This window comes from Macaca thibetana, chromosome 15 (genome assembly GCF_024542745.1).
Source record: "Macaca thibetana thibetana isolate TM-01 chromosome 15, ASM2454274v1, whole genome shotgun sequence".
Taxonomy (NCBI): Eukaryota; Metazoa; Chordata; class Mammalia; order Primates; family Cercopithecidae; genus Macaca; species Macaca thibetana.
Genome location: NC_065592.1, coordinates 103914444 through 103931218, shown reverse-complemented (window position 1 = coordinate 103931218; position 16775 = coordinate 103914444). Strand labels below are relative to the sequence as shown.

The following is a 16775-nucleotide window of genomic DNA, read 5'->3' as shown; positions in this document are numbered from 1 at the left end:
TCTTAACCACCGAGAACGCTTGTATTTTCATCCTTCCAACTTTGCTTTTCATGTTTATCCTTCAGTTCTGAACCTACAGAAAGGGGAGGAAGCAGAAAGTGAGAGAGACATGCCAAGAAAGAAAGCTTTAAAAAGCTTTAAGAAATCATATGCAATATAACCCATATTTCTGACCCCACCCAAGAAACTGTCAGCAAAATAGATGTTGCTGTTTAAACCTTTGAGTTGGGTTTGTGGGGCCTCAGTCATGTGAAAATAACACACAGATGGGGGGCTGAGGCATGATGAGGTCGTTTTCCGGAAGGTCACACAAAAATAAATGGCAGGGCTGCTGATGAAATGGTTCTGGAGCCACATGCCCAAGCTGTGTGAAGTGGAAAGTGAAGGTGCTGGGACCACCTTCTCCGAGCTGCACAGCACCGCGGAAAGGACACAGCATTGCTGAGGGGGGGGTTTTCCAGGGCAGGTTCAGGACCCTTCTCTGCAGCCCCTGTCGGGTTTTCCCCCCACACTGGGGAGAGCATCCCCCCGTTCAGACCTGCAGCAGCCTGGGCAGAGGAATAGCCTAAGCCTGTCTAAGAAGTTTGGCAATAATTTTGCCACCCAGTTGAGGAGAGGTTGGGAGCCTCTCCCATTCTCCTACTGGATTTACAGCAGCTCCTAGGAATAAGAACTGCGTGAGATTATTTCCCCACACAAATCGGGTAGAGATGGCCGGGCGCCTAAATACTTTTAATAGAGGTAACGGGCTAGAGCTGGCTTAGTCATTTCGTCCGCAGACCATAGCAAGAGTTTTTATTTCTGGCCAGTTGTCTGAAGTCTCAGGTCTGGCACCCAAGGCCAGGGCTCTGCCTAATGCACTCCAATGAACAGGGCTTGGCACTCCAGCAAAAACACCAAACAAACTGCTGGATAATCAGTTGAAAGATCAATCTCATGGAACAAGCAACTGACATGCTGGAGAATCCAATTCCTTCCTCTAAGAGAGGAAAAACAAAGACATTTGCATGTGCTGAGCAAAACCAAGAATAAGCAAGAAAATATGCTATTTGAATTGTGTTCAAAATGTCTCTTATAAGTGAAGCAAATTACTTCTGCATGCTCTGGGGCTCTGCAAAGAACAAATAATGTTCTGCCTTTAATGGATAAAATTATACAATTTGCTTTTAACAGTAAACCAAAAGCCGCGGTGGCTTCAGATAGCACCGCGCTCCCGAGGGCTCCCTCCACGCAGCTCCACCCCTGGCAGTTTTGAGCATTTTGGGGGACGCACTTGTCCCCACCGACCTGGGAGGGCGCCGGTGCCAACGCGGCCTGTTTGTTTTCCTGAAGGTTTCCTTTTCCAGCTTTCGCTTCTCCTCTTTCTGCCTCACCGCTGGTGTCTGGGACTGGGTGGCTCTCAGATTTGTCCCGGTGCGTAGTGCAGCCCGGAGTTACTGATTCGTGACTTAGATCCCCGTGTGTCTCGCCCCGAAAGTCGGGGGCAACCGCTCTGGGCACCTCTCCTGCGTGGGCAGACCCGCCTAACCCCGGCTGACGCCCCCAAGGAGCCACCTTTGTGTTCAAGCGTTCCGAGGCGCAGGCCCGAGGGCGGGCGCGGGAGGCAGGTCGGGGCCCCAGCTGCGGCCCCCACTCCCTGGGTCCCGCCCGCCGCCCGCCGCCCGCGCGTTCCCCCGGCAGGGGGCGCTGGCGCAAGCCTCGCTCTGTCCATCGGGGCGGGCGAGCTGGGACCCTGCCTCCTGCGCGCCCGCCCGCGGTCCGCCCCCCGCGCTCGTCCTGGCGGCCGGCGGGACGCCCCAGCCCGCGCCCAGGAACCTCCCCAGCCAGCCCGCGCCGCGACTGGAGCAGAGCGGCGCATCCGGGCCCGAAGAAGACGACGACGACGACGAGGTCCTCGAAGTGGACCCATTTGCGAAGCGCCGGGGAGAAGGAGGGGAGGACGCACGGCAGAAAGGGGTGGTGGCGCCCGACCCCGCGCCCCGGCCCGAAGTTCGGAGGGCGGCCCGGCCCCCACTGCCCGCGGCATGGCCCGGGGCTCGGCGCTCCCGCGGCGGCCGCTGCTGTGCATCCCGGCCGTCTGGGCGGCCGCCGCGCTTCTGCTCTCGGTGTCCCGGACTTCAGGTAGGATCCGGCGCACCCCCTCGTGCGCAGGCGGTGGCTCGCGGCTTGCTGGGCCAGCCCTTCCTCCGCCACTCTGCTCCCGGCCGCCGCGCCGGCGCCCGTGCTCCCGAACGAGGGGCGCCAGGGAGGGCCATTCGCACCGCGCCCGGCGCCGCTCCCCGCCCGCACCCCGGACCCCCTCGGGCTGGTTACAATAAGCCGCGCTCTGGGGACGCCTGTTTCTAGAGGCTGCGGGCGGGCGGGGGCGGCGGGGAGCCTCTCGCTGGCGCTTCCCGAGGGTCGCGAGTGGGAGTGGGAGTGCGAGCCCCGGGCCCGGGACCCGAGTCCGCAGATGTGCCCCGAAGGTCCCACGACCCGGTCTTCCTCCCCGAGGTCTTCCTCCTTCAAGGGCACAGGGTCCCGAGTGTCCCCAGTCTGTCCCGGAGCGTCCCCCCACCCCCAGGGCGGCCTGATGCCGGGCGGAATCCTGGGTTGGACGTGGCCCCGGAGAAGCGGCTCTTGCGGCGGGGGTGGGGGCGCCGGTAGCTCTGGGTTCTGACTCTCCCAGCCCGCGGGCCGCTTGATGGAAACGGGCTCTTTGGCTTCCCTTTTGTTGGTCTCTGAAACCTTCTCTCCCCCACCGCTCTGGGGTCGAAGGTGGCCGAAGTGGCGTGTGATCTGGATTGAAATGGTTTGCGACCGGGATCGCGGTCCCTGAGCGGCGGAGGCCCGGCCGCCTTCTGGCCGCGCCCGGGGACCCCGGGACCTGTAGGAGGCACGCGGCGGGAGGGGCGGGGCCCGGCTCCGGCTCCTAGTGGGTTTCCTCCCTGCGCGGCCTCGGCTGCTTGGACCCGGGGCGCAGAGGAACGGCCGGGAGGTTCGGAAGAGCAGCTGGGGACCTGCCTAGGTTGCCTGGAGGAGGCAGTTCGCCCTCGCTGTGCGGACCCCGGGAGCACCTCCGGCCCGCGCGCCTCCGACCGGATTCCGGGCACCCTGCGGGGGTGGAGGAGGGCGGGTGGGGCCTTCAGGTCCAGGAGCGCCAGAGACCGATGGGGTTCGCCTTAAGCCCCCGAAATGTGTGAGACGCTCCTTACTAGTAAATGGGCTTCAGTAGCTTCCCTCCCCTGCATTCCTGCAGGCAGGTGGGAATCTGGGGACAGTCGCAGGCTGGGAGACGATCTGCTTTTCCTGCGCCCTGCTGGGAGCTGCGCACTCCAGGTATCGTGGCCTGCCGCCCTAGCCGGCCCAAGGTACGCGAGTCAGGAAGACTGCGCAGGCTTTCCTGGGGGGTGTTTTGGTTTCAGCAGATGTTAATTACGTCAGATATTCCTAGTTACTTGATTTGGGAAGGGAGCTTGCCTTTATCTCACTGTCCATTAAAGCCTAAATCGCTCAGAGTGCATTATATATAAAATAAGTAAGCCACATTCTAAGTTGGTATCCATCACTCAAGACCTCTGTCGATTTCTGCAACCCCTCCCCGAGAATCTCCCAGGAGATCCCTTTGCTGGGAGAGAAGGGTAGCAGGGAGGCGGCTTAATCACGTTGCTCGACGTGCTGTTGGGCGGCCTTTGCTGGTCACCCTGCGGTTAATTGTCCTGCAAAAACTCCGCCTTGCAGACCGTGAGGGTTGAGCGCAGCCTTTGAGGGGCGGTGCTGTGGTGGGGGTTTTGAGATGGGCGATGAGTAAAGCACAGTGGGTCCATTGCTTAAACCAAGGTGATTGTTAACAGGAAAGTTCCTTGAGTTTTGGGTGGAGGAATTTAAACACTGTCATAGTTTCCAGTGAATGTACAAATGTCTTATATGAACAAAGCAATCGGGGTCGTTGTCTTTAAGTTTTGAACCCTGTGTGGAGGTGATTTTCTTTTTCTAGTGAAATACTCATAACCTTTATAGGAGAGGGCATAGGATATAATTCTCTTCGTTCTGGACGGCTAGGTTAACAAAATCCAAAGAGTATGATAATCTTTATTTAAATATGAATAAATGGTTACAGGAGATTTGAGTGTTTGAGATCTTTTCTGCTGTGAAAAGAGGAGTCCCTGTTATTTGAGTGTGTTTTATCCACGAAATAATTTATTTTGTAAAGCTATTTAAGGGTTTTTCTAAAAGAATTTGTAAGTTCTTATTCCACATTTTAATAGCAAGACTGTTTCCTCTAATGACAAATACTGACTGGGACTATGTACCAATCCTAGGTAGGGTAGGTGAGAACGATGGAGCATTAGGGTCCCCCCAGCCCCCATTTTTGGCAGCGTAGTGTTTACTTTTGGCCCGGATCCCTGGAGTGACGGTGGTAATAAATAATGATAGTGATCCGTCTAGAAGAAATCCATCTAGAAGAAAATAAATGGAAACATCTTGAATAAGACGACTTTGTGGAAAAAGAAAAGTTTTTATGTATATAGTAAGGCAACATATTTTTCTTATTATGGCTGTGTACCAAGCAAAGAGCTACACATTTGAAATTTTTCAGTGTAATTGTGAGATCCAGCTTAACTCTCATGTCCTCTTCATAAACCGTGTCACCCTGAAACTCTGAACACCATGGACCCTATGTGACACTCAGTGTAACTGAGAGGGCGAGGGCTCTGGAAAGTGAAGCTGAACTTTTAATTAGTAAAGCAAATCGTGGAAAACTGACAAGTCTGCTTTATATTTTATATGTAAAAAAGCAACATGAGTTTAAACATGTCCTTTTTCTAGGGGTAGTTTTTGGTGACAGTGCTCTGCAGATTTTTAAGGCAATGTTAAACATTTTTATTTTTATTGTGAAACTTTTTAAAATTGTTTATTCAAAGTGCTGCTGTAATTGGTGTTTGTATGTCTGTCTATTATGCTGTGGTTTGCAGTGAATCACTTCTTGCCCCTCAAACGGTTAGCCTGGATTTAACCTCCAAGAGATTAAGTCTGGCAGAGTCTGAATTTTACACTGCTCTTTTCTTTGGAAGCTCTTCTGAAATCAGTGGAATAGAAATGCAGGGGTAGGAACAGCTCATCTGACAGGTAGGGAAGATTAATCCCCTTTAGAAAGGTTTCAGCTGGAGCACTGACACTCCTTTAAAATGCATTCCCTGCATTTTAAAGGCCAGGATGGGAAAAGTTATCATTATTGAAATGGGAACTGGATGTGAAGGACTTGAGCTCCTTAATCTGCAGGACCTGGCTAGTCTGTTGTAGTGCTGGAAATTTGTGTACTCCTTGTAATCCTTTCCCGTGGAGAGTTCTAATTATCTAATTCCACATTGTAGTCAGGGAAAGAAAGTATGCTACAAAGTGTGACTCCTACCCAGGATTTATAACCATCTTCTGAAACAGTTCCTTAATGACAGGCCTTTTCTTTTGGTGTTTATCTGGTCCATTCCCTCGGAATCTGGAGGGGACACTGTGAAGGACTCCCTCCTCCTCCTCCGCCCCCCATCAGCATCTTGTGGTTTCCACATGGTGAAGGGTCTTCCTTGCACCTGCCCATCGATTGTGACTTCTTACATTGTCATTAGGATGTTTCCTTTTTGGGAGCCCCGTGGTGACCACCAAGTGGACCCTGTGAATACCAAGCATGTAAGGTTTCAAAGTAAAGAAACCAGGGAGTTTTGCTTTGCAGAGGAAGCATTGCTAGTTAGGTCTGGATTTTTATTGGTTGCACCCCAGCTGCATGGCCACTAGCAATTTCACGAAGGGACTGTTGGGCTGAAAGGACTGGCTTTGAAAACATTGCTTCTTAGTGACCCTTTGGGCTCTCGGGGTCTGCATTGTCCCACGACACCACCATAACACTGTTAAGGATTTCAGTGGGTAGTGTGGACATCTTGAGTTTTGAAAGTAGAAATCCAAGCAACAAGAGGCGCTCTGGCCCATTAATTATAGCTGCAACTGGCCGGGGTTTTGTAGCAGCCGCCTTCTTCTAGCATGTATTTATTTGGCTTTGTTGAGGAGCTTGCCAAGTTGGAAACGAGGGCGGGACAGCTTTGCTTGCGTGTGCAGTTGTCATAAAGTATGTCTGGGGTGTAATCTGTTTAAAATCATATTCGTAGAGTGGCCAAAGAATTGTTGAACAAACAGTGTTGGGAGTTTTCACAAAGCTTTTACAAAATAGGGAATTTTATTGGTGTGGTTTGCACTGTTTTTGGGATTTCCGTGGGTGTTTTCTTTTAAGTCCTATCTCTGAAAGAAGCAAAAAACTCAAAAGCTAAAGGGAAGGAAATAATTACACAAAAATGTAGCTTAATTCGACTAAGTAGCTTGGTCCTCTAGAAATCCTTCAGTTCTAGTGGGAAGTGGTGTGTATGTCTTTAATTGTCGCTGGAATGAGCTTCAGTAAGCACTCTGTCACTTTCTAGATGTTATCAGAGGAGAATGTGGCTGCTGCTTCAAGTCCTCCCTGAGTGGGGGAGGGTTCCCCTAAATCCCAAATGCTCCCAGCCTAATGGTTTCCACACCCTCCTGGAGGGATAGTTAACACAATGGGCAGTTAAATTAAGGAAATGTTTAGGCCTGAACTCCTCATTGTAGGCTTGTGCTGTGGAATATAGTGGCCACCAGGCACACACAGCTATATAAGTTAAAATTAATTAAAGTCAAAAGAGATTAAAGATTCACTTCCTCCCCTTCACTGGCTTCATTTCAGGTGTCAGTAGCCACAAATTGCTATGCAAAAATAACGTTGGGATTTTAGTAGAGGTTCATTGATCGGTAGATGGATTTGAGTAGTATTAACTTTTTTTTTTTTTTTTTTTTTTGAGTTAAGGTCTTGCTCTGTCACCCAGGCTGGAGTGTAGAGGTGCAAACATGGCTCACTACCTCTGGCCTTAACCTCCTGGGCTCAGCCTCCACCTCCGGGGCTCAAGTTATCCTCCCATCTTAGCCTCTCGAATAGCTGGAACCACAGGCACGCACTACTGTGCCTGGCTAATTCTTTGATTTTTTTTTTGTAGAGATGGAGGTCCAGCTGTGTTGCCCAGGCTGGTCTTGAACTCCTGGGCTGAAGGGATTCCCCACCCCCACCCCAGCCCTGGGATTGTAGGCGTGAGCCACCTGGCTGGTCATCATCTTAACAGTATTGTCTTCCTGTTCATAAACACAGGATGTCTTCCCGTTTATTTAGAGGTTTCATTTCTTTCAGCAATGTTTTTTAGTTTTCAATGTATGAGTCTTTTGCCTCTGAAATTAAATCTATTCCTGAGTATTTTATTATTTTTGAACGGTTGTAATTGGAATTGTGTTCTTTAAATTTCCTTTTCACATTCCTTTTCACACAGCCCACTGTTAGTGCACAGAAATGTCACATTTTTGTGTGTTGATTTTCTAACCTGCAAGCCTGTGGAATTTGCTTATTAGCTCAAATAGCATTTTTGTAGCTCTTATTCTATGTGTAAGGTCATATCATCTACAAATAGGTATAATTTTACTTCTTCCTTTACAATTTGGATGCCTTTTATTATTTTTGGCCTTGCCTAATTGCTCAGCCTAGAACTTCCAATACAGTCATGGGCCAAATAATGATGTTTTCAGATGATGGACCACCTATATGACCACCTACAGTGGTCCCGTAAGATAACACTGCTGTATATGACTGTGCCTTTTATATGGTTAGATACACAAATGCTTCCCATCCTGTTACAGTTGCCTACAGTATTCAGTACAGCCACATGATGTACAGGTTTGTTGTAGCCTAGGAGAAGTAGGCTACACCGCATAGCCTAGGTGCGCAGTGTGTGTGAGGAACACTCTATGATGTTCCTATGATGATGAAATTGCCCAGGGGCACGTTTCCCAGAATGTATCATCATCGTTGAGCAACACATGACTGTACTGTGTTGAATAGAAGACGTAAAAGTGGGCATTCTTGTCTTGTTCCTGATCTTGGAGGAAAAGCTTTCAATCTTTTAACATTGAGTGTGATGTTTGCTAGGGGCTTGTCATATATGGCTTTTATTATGTTGAGGTAGTTTCCTTTCTATTAGTTTATTCTCATTTTTTGGTATATTTTTGACTTTTAGGACATGTTAACATTCTACGAGTTCAAAAAATAAATCACTAAGAATAGCAGGAAACTAGAATTGAATGCAAACAAGCACATAAATGCAAATGTGTTGCAAATGAGTAACATGGGGGGGGGGGGGGGGGTGGGGAAGAAACCGTAATGTTGGGCTTAGTGCTTTGACGGTGTATCCTCAGCCTACAGGAGAAACAACAACCCGAAAGCAAAACTGGCATCCTTCTTAGTAGATTTTCATAGTGGTCTGTGTATATCCATTCTGAAACGATTTTGTGTGAATTGTGAGATTAGACAAATGAGAAATGTGTTAATAGTGTTGTCGCCAGCGTGCTCACTGAGGAAGGAGGGAGATATAAGGATGGAATAGAGGAAGGCAAGGAAGAATCTGGAGGGATTGAATTGGAATTGGAGATATCAGTGTAACTCATGATTTCATTTATATATATTTGGCCTATATTATGTTAAATTATGAACCGTAATTTGTAAAACATATTTTATTCTATATCTAACAGTTATTTCTTAGTATCTCATTAGCAGTGAGCTTTCTTAGTGCCCAGATAATGATTTCTCAATACTATTTCATCTTAAAGGAGCTAGAGAGGCTTGGAAGGAATGACTATGAGACAGGGACAGGGAAATATATGCAATAAGCCTGAAATGTGTTCTTGTGTTAGAACGCAAATGAGTGGTAAAAAGTGGTGGGGTCATGGCAGATGTACTCAGGGGCCAACTTGAAGGAGTTCCAGCCAAGTCTGGGACCATTTAGGCGTCAGAATAAATAAAGACAAGCATGGCTTATACAAGGAACAAAATAGGCATCCAGGACTCACCATTCATAATAAGTACATAACTATATGTATGAGTTTCCTACGCCTGCTGTAACAAAATGCCATAAACAGGGTGACCTAAAAACCGGAAATGTATTCTCTCACAGTTTTAGAGGCTGGAAGTCCAAAATCAAGGTGGTGGCAGGGCCACGATCCCTCCCAGGGCTCTAGGGGAGAAAACTTTTTTGCCTCTTTTAGTTCCTGGTGGCTCATGGTGTTCTTGGTTTGGGGCTGTATCACTTTGACTTCCATCGCCATTTTCACATGACCTTTTCCTGTAAGGACACCAATGATTGGATTTAGGGACCACTGTAAATACAGGATGATTTTACCTCATGTTCCTTATTACTGCTGGAAAGACTATTTCCAAATAAGGTCACATTCTGAGCTTCTGGGTGGTTGGGGAAACACTAATTTACTACAAAACCTAAGTGGGAGGGATGGGGAAGATAGGGCCCTTCCTAAAGCAAAATGCCAACTGATAAATGGCAGGTGAGTTGGGAATATCACATTTTACAGCAATAACCATATAGATTGATTTGGGCAGGCATCATGAATGAGTGCTAAGCTCATTAAAGAAGACGTGTTTGATGAGGAGCAGGAAATTTTCGTGGTCTCAAAGGGTTTCCCCACAGATTCCTTGTTGGCAAGGGGACAGTTACTAACTGTAGACTGGCGAGATTTGCATCCCAGTACCTGGGTGGTCCAGGTTAACACCACAGGTTCGGGCAGATGGATGCCGTCCTTCCCAAGAGCATAGATCATTTAGGTTGCTTTCCATCTGGGGAAGAGAGTCTGATTATGAACAAAAATCAGCAAACCAAATGGAGGGACGTTCTATGGAACAATGGTCTGTAGCACAAATTGTCGATGCCATGAGAGATAAAACAGGGCAGGCCAGCTCCAGCTTGAAGTAAACCACAGGGGCTGAGCGTGGTGGCTCACGCCTGTAATCCTAGCACTTTGGGAGACTGAGGCCAGTGGATCTCAAGGTCAGGAGTTCAAGACCAGCCTGGCCAACATGGTGAGACCCCGTCCTCACTGAAAATACAAAAGTTAGCTGGGTGTGGTGACGTGTGCCTGTAATCCCAGCTACTAGGGAGGCTGAGGCAGGAGAATCACTTGAACCCGGGAGGTGGAGGCTGCAGTGAGCCGAGATGGTGCACTACACTCTAGCCTGGGCAATAGAGCAAGACCCTGTCTCAAAAATAAAATAAAATAAATAAAATAAAATAAAATAAAATAAAATAAACCACAGGGACAAGGCAGTCCAGTGCATGTGCTGGCCCTGACCATGTGCTGGAGGAAAAAACGTGCTGTCGTGGTTACTAGTGGAACCACTGAGGAAATCGGAAGGTGGGCATAAGTTATTGAAACATGTTGTCAGACTTATGTTTCCTGAGTTTGTTAATTGTGCAGAGGTGGTGTAAGAGGATGTCCGTGCTCATAGGATGTACACGCTGCCATGTTAAAGGATAAAGGGGCTTGATGTCTGCAGTCTACTATTGTCATCTCAGACCATGATAAAGCCTGTGGGGCAAGAGTGACACATTAGTGAACCTGGGCAAAGAGGAGAGGGGAGTTTCATGCCCCATTCTTGCAACTTCTCTGTAAAGGTGAAATGGTTTCAAAGTAAAGAATTAAAAATGTTAAATTCTAACAATGGGTGGCTGAAGCCAGTGCAATGAACAATGGAGTTTAGCACATGCTGTTAAAAGAAAGACTCAAGGCCCAGCACGGTGGCTCATGCCTGTGATCCCAGCACTTTGGGAAGCCGAGGAGGGCGGATCACCTGAGGTGTGAGGGGTTCAAGACCAGCCTGGCCAACATGGTGAAACCCCGTCTCTACTAAAAACACAAAAATTAGCCGGGCGTGGGGGCTGGGTGCCTGTAATCCGAAATACTCGGGAGGCTGAGGCAGGAGGATCACTTGGACCCAGGAGGTGGAGGTCACAGCTGAGATCGAGCCACTGCACTCCAGCCTGGGTGACAGACCAAGACTCTCAAGGAAAAAAAAGAAAAAAGAAAGAAAGAAGGAAGGAAGGAGAAAAGAAAGAAAGAAGAAAGAGAAAGAAAGAGAGAAAGAAAAAGAAAAAGACTCGCACAGTTACGATTTTATTGGAAATGGTGTCACAGGGACTGAGGATGGATGCGATCCAGGTGCTTTTGAGGCCAGACAGCATTTCACTGAAGGGACTGAAAATCTTCTTCTTTGTCTAGCTTCTGGATTGCCCCAAGTTTTCTGATTTTTCTTTCTTAATTAAGATTTTTATTATAGAAAACTTCCAACATACATAAAATTAGACAAGTGCATTGAACCCCTGTATATTTTTCACTCAGCTTCAACAGTTACCACATTCATTTCCCCTGGCCTACTTAACAGGCCCCAGACAGCCTTAATTGTTTACCTGAAAATACTTCAGCATGAATGGTAAGAACTGTTTTTTTCACACCATCTCAATACTGTTATCTACGAGGAGCCCTGGTGTTATCTGATACCCAGCCCTGCTGGAAATGGCCTTTCACACTTGATTTGCGATTTGCCCACAGGGGGCTGAGTTGCTATGAATGCAGCTGTGCTCTGGGGTTCCCGAGGGCTTGGAAGCTCCGAATTCTGGAAGGTGTTGCCTGCCTGCATCACACAGGCTGTGGCCCCCTGTGTGCACAGCCCAGGAAGCTGGGCTTGGAGCCTCACTGAGTCTCTCTTGGACATCTTTGTGCAGGTGAGTATGGGGTGTGGCCCGGAGATTCAGCCCACGAGGCGTCTGCTGAGCCTTGTTTAATACAGCCCTTCCCAGTCCCATTCATTCTGTAACCCTCTTTTGGTGGGTGCTCTTGTTACCACCTCCTTCAGCACAGCCCGTGGCACGGACTATTCTCCACTGTACTCAGAACGCTGGCTTTATGAAAACAAATATAGTATTAATGCGTAGAAAGAAGGGAGGAGGCACTTTGACTTCCAGGTGTTTACTGCCCCCCTTCTTTTTTTTAAGTAACAAACACAAAATACTCAATTTTCTGCTTCTCGGTGTGGAGGCTTTGACATCCCACTGTGGGATGGGCCTTTACCACAGAGAGAACAGATGAGGGATCAACATCCAGAGTACGTAAAATAATTCACAAGATCAGTGAGAAAAAGATGAATGCCCCACTTAAACGAGGGGCAAAAGGTACAGTCAGGCAGTTTGCAGAAGAACAAATACAAAAGGCCACAAACTTGTGAAAAAAAAGTGTGGCCTTATTAGGATTCAAGAAAATGCAGATTATAAAACAGTTATCCCAAGCTCTTTTGCCTCATTGGATTGCTGAAATCAGAAGTGGGTACTGAGCATGAAAATCGTGATGCGAGAGCATGCGTTAATGGTGCAGGACTGACCACAGGTAGGGCCATTTGGCATTACTTGTTAACATTTAATTTAATTTTTTTTTTTTGAGATGGAGTCTCGCTCTTTCACCAGGCTGGAGTGCAGTGGCACAATCTTGGCTCACTGTAACCTCTGCATCCCGGGTTCAGGCGATTCTCCTGCCTCAGCCTCTCGAGTAGCTGGGACTACAGGTGCTCACCACCACTCTCGGTTAATTTTTTTATTTTTAGTAGACAAGGGGTTTCACCATGTTAGCCAGGATGGTCTCTATCTCTTGACCTTGTGATCCACCCGCCTTGGCCTCCCAAAGTGCTGGAATTACAGGCATGAGCCACTGCGCCCGGCCACTTGTTAACATTTAAAATGCACATACTCCGTGGCCCACTCTAAGGAGATAGTCATGCTCTTCCTTGCGGCACCATTTGCAGGAGTGAAACGTAGAAACATCTATGTGTCTTTTAATGGGAGCCAAATACATGGTGCTAATTCTCAACTGTGGGTTATTCTACAAATGCAAGTCCATATGGGGATCTATGGATGCGAATAGAGGGAAATTTCAAAGAGGAAGATTCTGAGTGGGGAGAATGGTACAGAAGGAGAGATGGGTACTTACCTATTTAAAAACTCTCGCCTTCCTCCTCTCATTTCTGTGGAGATACCAATCTCTAGAATAAGATCTTCTTTTTTTTTGAGATGAAGTCTCGCTGTGTTGCCCAGGCTGGAGTGCAGTGGTGCAATCATAGCTCACTGTAGCCTCCACCTCCTGGGTTCAGGTGATCCTCCTGCCTCACTCTCCTACATAGCTAAGATTACAGGTGTTTGCATCACATGTGGCTCACATTTGCTTTCTTTTTGGGATGGAGTGTCGCTCTGTCACCCAGGCTGGAGTGCAGTGGTGCAGCCTCCGGGCTTACTGAAACCTCCGCCTCCTAGGTTCAAGCTGATTCTTCTGCCTCAGCCTCCTGAATAGTTGGGATTAGCTACCAACATCTGGCCAATAAAAAATTTTTTTTGGTAAGAGACAGAGTCTCACTACGTTGTTCAGACTGGTTTCCAACTCCTGGACACAAGAGATCCCTCCACTTTGGCCTCCCAAAGTGTTGGGATTAGAGGTGTGCCACGATGATTGGCCTGGAATAAGATCTTAAAATACCCAGATATCAGACTAACTCAGGGGGTCAGCCTGGAGGAGATGAGGGGGTTGGTCAAAGGTGTTGTATTTTAGCTGGAGTTGTTATTCTAACAAAGAAGCTGCTCTCGTGTCATTAACAGAATTCAGGCTGGGCACGATGGCCCTTGCCTATAATCCCAGCACTTCGGGAGACTGAGGTGGGGGGATCACTTGCAGCCAGGAGTTGGAGACCAGCCTGGGCAACAGAGCAAGACCCTGTTTCTACAAAAATAAAATTGAAAAATTAGCCGGGCATGGTGGTGCAAGCCTGTAGTCCCAACTACTCGGGAGGTTAAGACAGGAGGATCACTGGAGCCCAGGAGTTCAAGGCTGTCGTGAGCGCTATGATCACTGCACTCCAGCCTGGGTGACAGAGCAAAACTGTGTCTCCAAAGAAGATAAAAAGACTCAGGGTCTCTTTTGCATTGTCCCTCCTGTGCTAGTGATCACTTTGTTGAATCCTTTCTTGAAGCTCCTGGGGAAACATTCATCTCTACAAATTGGGACCGGTGAGTCAGGGGCTGCTGCAGTGAGGGCCTCTTTCCCTGCATCTCCCTCCTTGCTTCGTAAGAATTCTTTGGCTTTGACCAGAGGAGAAGGGGATGAAGAAGGGGGAAGTCAGCTTATTGAGTAGGCTGTGGCAGTTCACACGTGAGTCGGAGTGCATCTGGACCCCTGGGGCATCTGGAACTCTATCTGTGGGGTGTCCTGTGAGCTGTTACAGAGATGGGAGTTTGGAGTTGTCAGAAACTCGCCTCGTCCTCTGGGTTTGTAGACTCCCCACCAGGGAGTCCTCTGGGCTTTACAAATATTTGATCCACATTCCATTTTGAGCATATTTAACATTTTTAAAATGATCATGAAAGCCTCCACTCAAGTTTGCTTCCTGCCAGACCAACAGTGCGTCCACAGGCATCTCTGGATCAGCTTGTTTTAGTGCAGACTGAAGCAGCCATCTCTGTTTAATTCTATAATCCCGAGTTTGCACCATGAGCGCTTGAAAAAATACTTTAGCTTGTGTTACTGGCTGCAAACAAATCATAATTTTCTTGATTTTCTGAAACTAAAGCAGAAGATGGGAAATCTAAAAGGATGCTGAGGTGGAAATAAGATTAGAGCTGCTTCCTAAACTTGCCGTTTCAAGTTTTTATGGCAATTATAATGGAGGCTCAGGGTTCCCACTTAACTGACTTTTTAACAGAGAATATCACACTGTTATTGATTGAATTGCTCAAAAGAAGATATGTTGAAGTCCCAACTCCCAGTACCTCAGAATGTAACCTTATTTGGAGAAAGAGTCTTTACAGAGGTGATAATATAGAATGAGGTCTTTACAGTGGGCTGTAATCCAATGTGACTGGTGTCCTTAAGGGTCAGTTTGGCCACAGGCCAGCTCACACGGGGGCAGGTGATATGCAAGTTGGCTGAAGATAAGAGACCATGGGCAGAAGACGCTTGGCTTATGGACAGCTGAGGACCCCCAGAAGGAATGAACCCTGCCAGCTCCTGGCCTCCAGAGCTGTGAGACAAGAAATTCTTGTTGTTTAAGCTGCCCAGTTTGTGGTGCTTAGTTACGGCAGCCCTAGGAGGCTAACATACGCATCTGCCCGTAAGTGCCTGTGGATCAAGCGCGGCTCACTGTTGATTTTATTTTTTGGGTTTCCGCCTAAGAATTAACTTGGAAAAAAGGTTCTACTGCTAAACTATTGCTGAGCCTCAGGAAGTGGGGTGGTGGTGGTGGTGGTGGTGGGCTGCCTGGCACCGGCCCTCAGCGCTGGTCAGTGCTGTGATCAGGAGCTGGGGGCACAGACTCATGAGGCCAATTCTGGCTGGAGGCGGTGGGTGCTTCATGGAGTAGCTGGGGCTGCAGTCTGTGTACCCACCACTTGTCATCCCTGCACTTGGCCAGCCCCTTGGGCATATGGGGCACCTCTGTGCATCCCTGTCCTGTGTCCAAGGCCTTCTCTCTGGGGGTCATTGGTAGGCTGTCCATCTGTCTCTATTACCTCCCTCCAGCTGTTGGGTCCTGAGCCGTGTCACTTGTGGACTGCGACTGGGGTGCATGATTTCTGCAGCGGGACATCCCAGATGTCAGAGCAGACGAGGCAGCTCTCCAGGGGTGGGTGCTGGTAGAAAGACAGCCTGCCCCCGGGGCCAAGCCCCCTGATGCCAGGCGCCTAGTGCTGCCCGTCCTAGGGCCTTTGTTTCTCTTACAGGGACCTGGGCAAAAACAAAAAAGCCAACAAAAGCAAACATCCTCATGGCGGCTGGGATTGTGGGGCTGTCAGCAAGTGTGATTTATGCGGGTCCTGGAAGCCCTTTGAAGTAGGAGGCAAAGTGGATGGCCCTGGTCTCCTGGGGAGGCTGTGGCAGCACCAAATGGAGGAAGGAGCTGCTGTGCCCGCCCTGGGAGGGTGTGTCAGGGAGTTCTCTCACTCTTGTCCCATGTTCCAAAGCACAGGGGTAGGCCCTGAAGCAGAAAAAGAGGTGAGCTGCGTTTGCTCCCCCAGCTTTTGCGGAGCCCCCAGGGCAGGGGCAGGGGTGCTTGGCCAGCCGGCTGCTCCTCTGAGGTCTCCTGGTGTTCAGCAGCCAAGTCGCCCCGAGTGCCGGAGGTGGGGTATCCATGGAGCGGTGTGAGGAGGAGATTTGCAATGAGCATATTTGGGGGTGTCAGTGTGGACCCAGGTGGCCGCTGGGGACTTGGGACTGGAAGGTGACTGTTCACAGATGGATCCTAGTGGATGCTTTAGGTCGAAATGAGATGCAGAATTCTGTCTTCTGATTGTATTAACAGTGCTGTCAAGAACATAATTATGTAAGATTCAACCAGCTTTCTTGACAGGGCAGTTTTCCTTGACCACTTGCAAAATTTAGTGTGTCATTATTTTAGTTTGGAAATTTTTTTTTTGGAAATAAAATGTTATTATCATTTTCTTTTGAAAGAAGGAAACTCCACTGTTTTGCAAGGCAGAGCTCCGACACAATTTCATCTAATTAGTGAAGTGTTGTATGTTTTCAGAGTTCAAATAAGGTTCACATACTCTTTTTTTTTTGTTATTGTTGTTGTTTTCTAAACTCTGAGCTCATTTCTTTTCTTTCTTTTTAAGAAAACAATAATTTTAAAAAGAACTAAGTCAAGCTTCTTATAGTTGATCAACCACACATTTCTATGGGCTCTAAAAACTCAGCCATTTAAAAATAAAGCAAAACGAAAAAGAACAAAAGCCAAGTGAGGGTATACATTGAACTACTCAGGATTACGTTTAAAAAATGCTTTTCATAATTGCTTTCTTCCCCAGCCAGAAACTGAG

The 16775-nt window shown here is 48.3% G+C and overlaps 1 protein-coding gene across 2 annotated transcripts in view; it reads left to right on the top strand.

Annotated features, from left to right (window-relative positions):
• The first annotated feature begins 1755 nt into the window (after nucleotides 1-1755).
• Nucleotides 1756-16775, top strand: part of ROR2 (receptor tyrosine kinase like orphan receptor 2) — a 219633-nt gene continuing 204613 nt past the window's right edge. For both annotated transcript variants that reach the window (XM_050761247.1, XM_050761248.1), the window contains exon 1: nucleotides 1756-2121. In XM_050761247.1, the coding sequence (XP_050617204.1) occupies nucleotides 2025-2121 (97 nt within the window). In that variant the 5' untranslated portion in view covers nucleotides 1756-2024. The remainder of the gene's footprint in view (nucleotides 2122-16775) is intronic.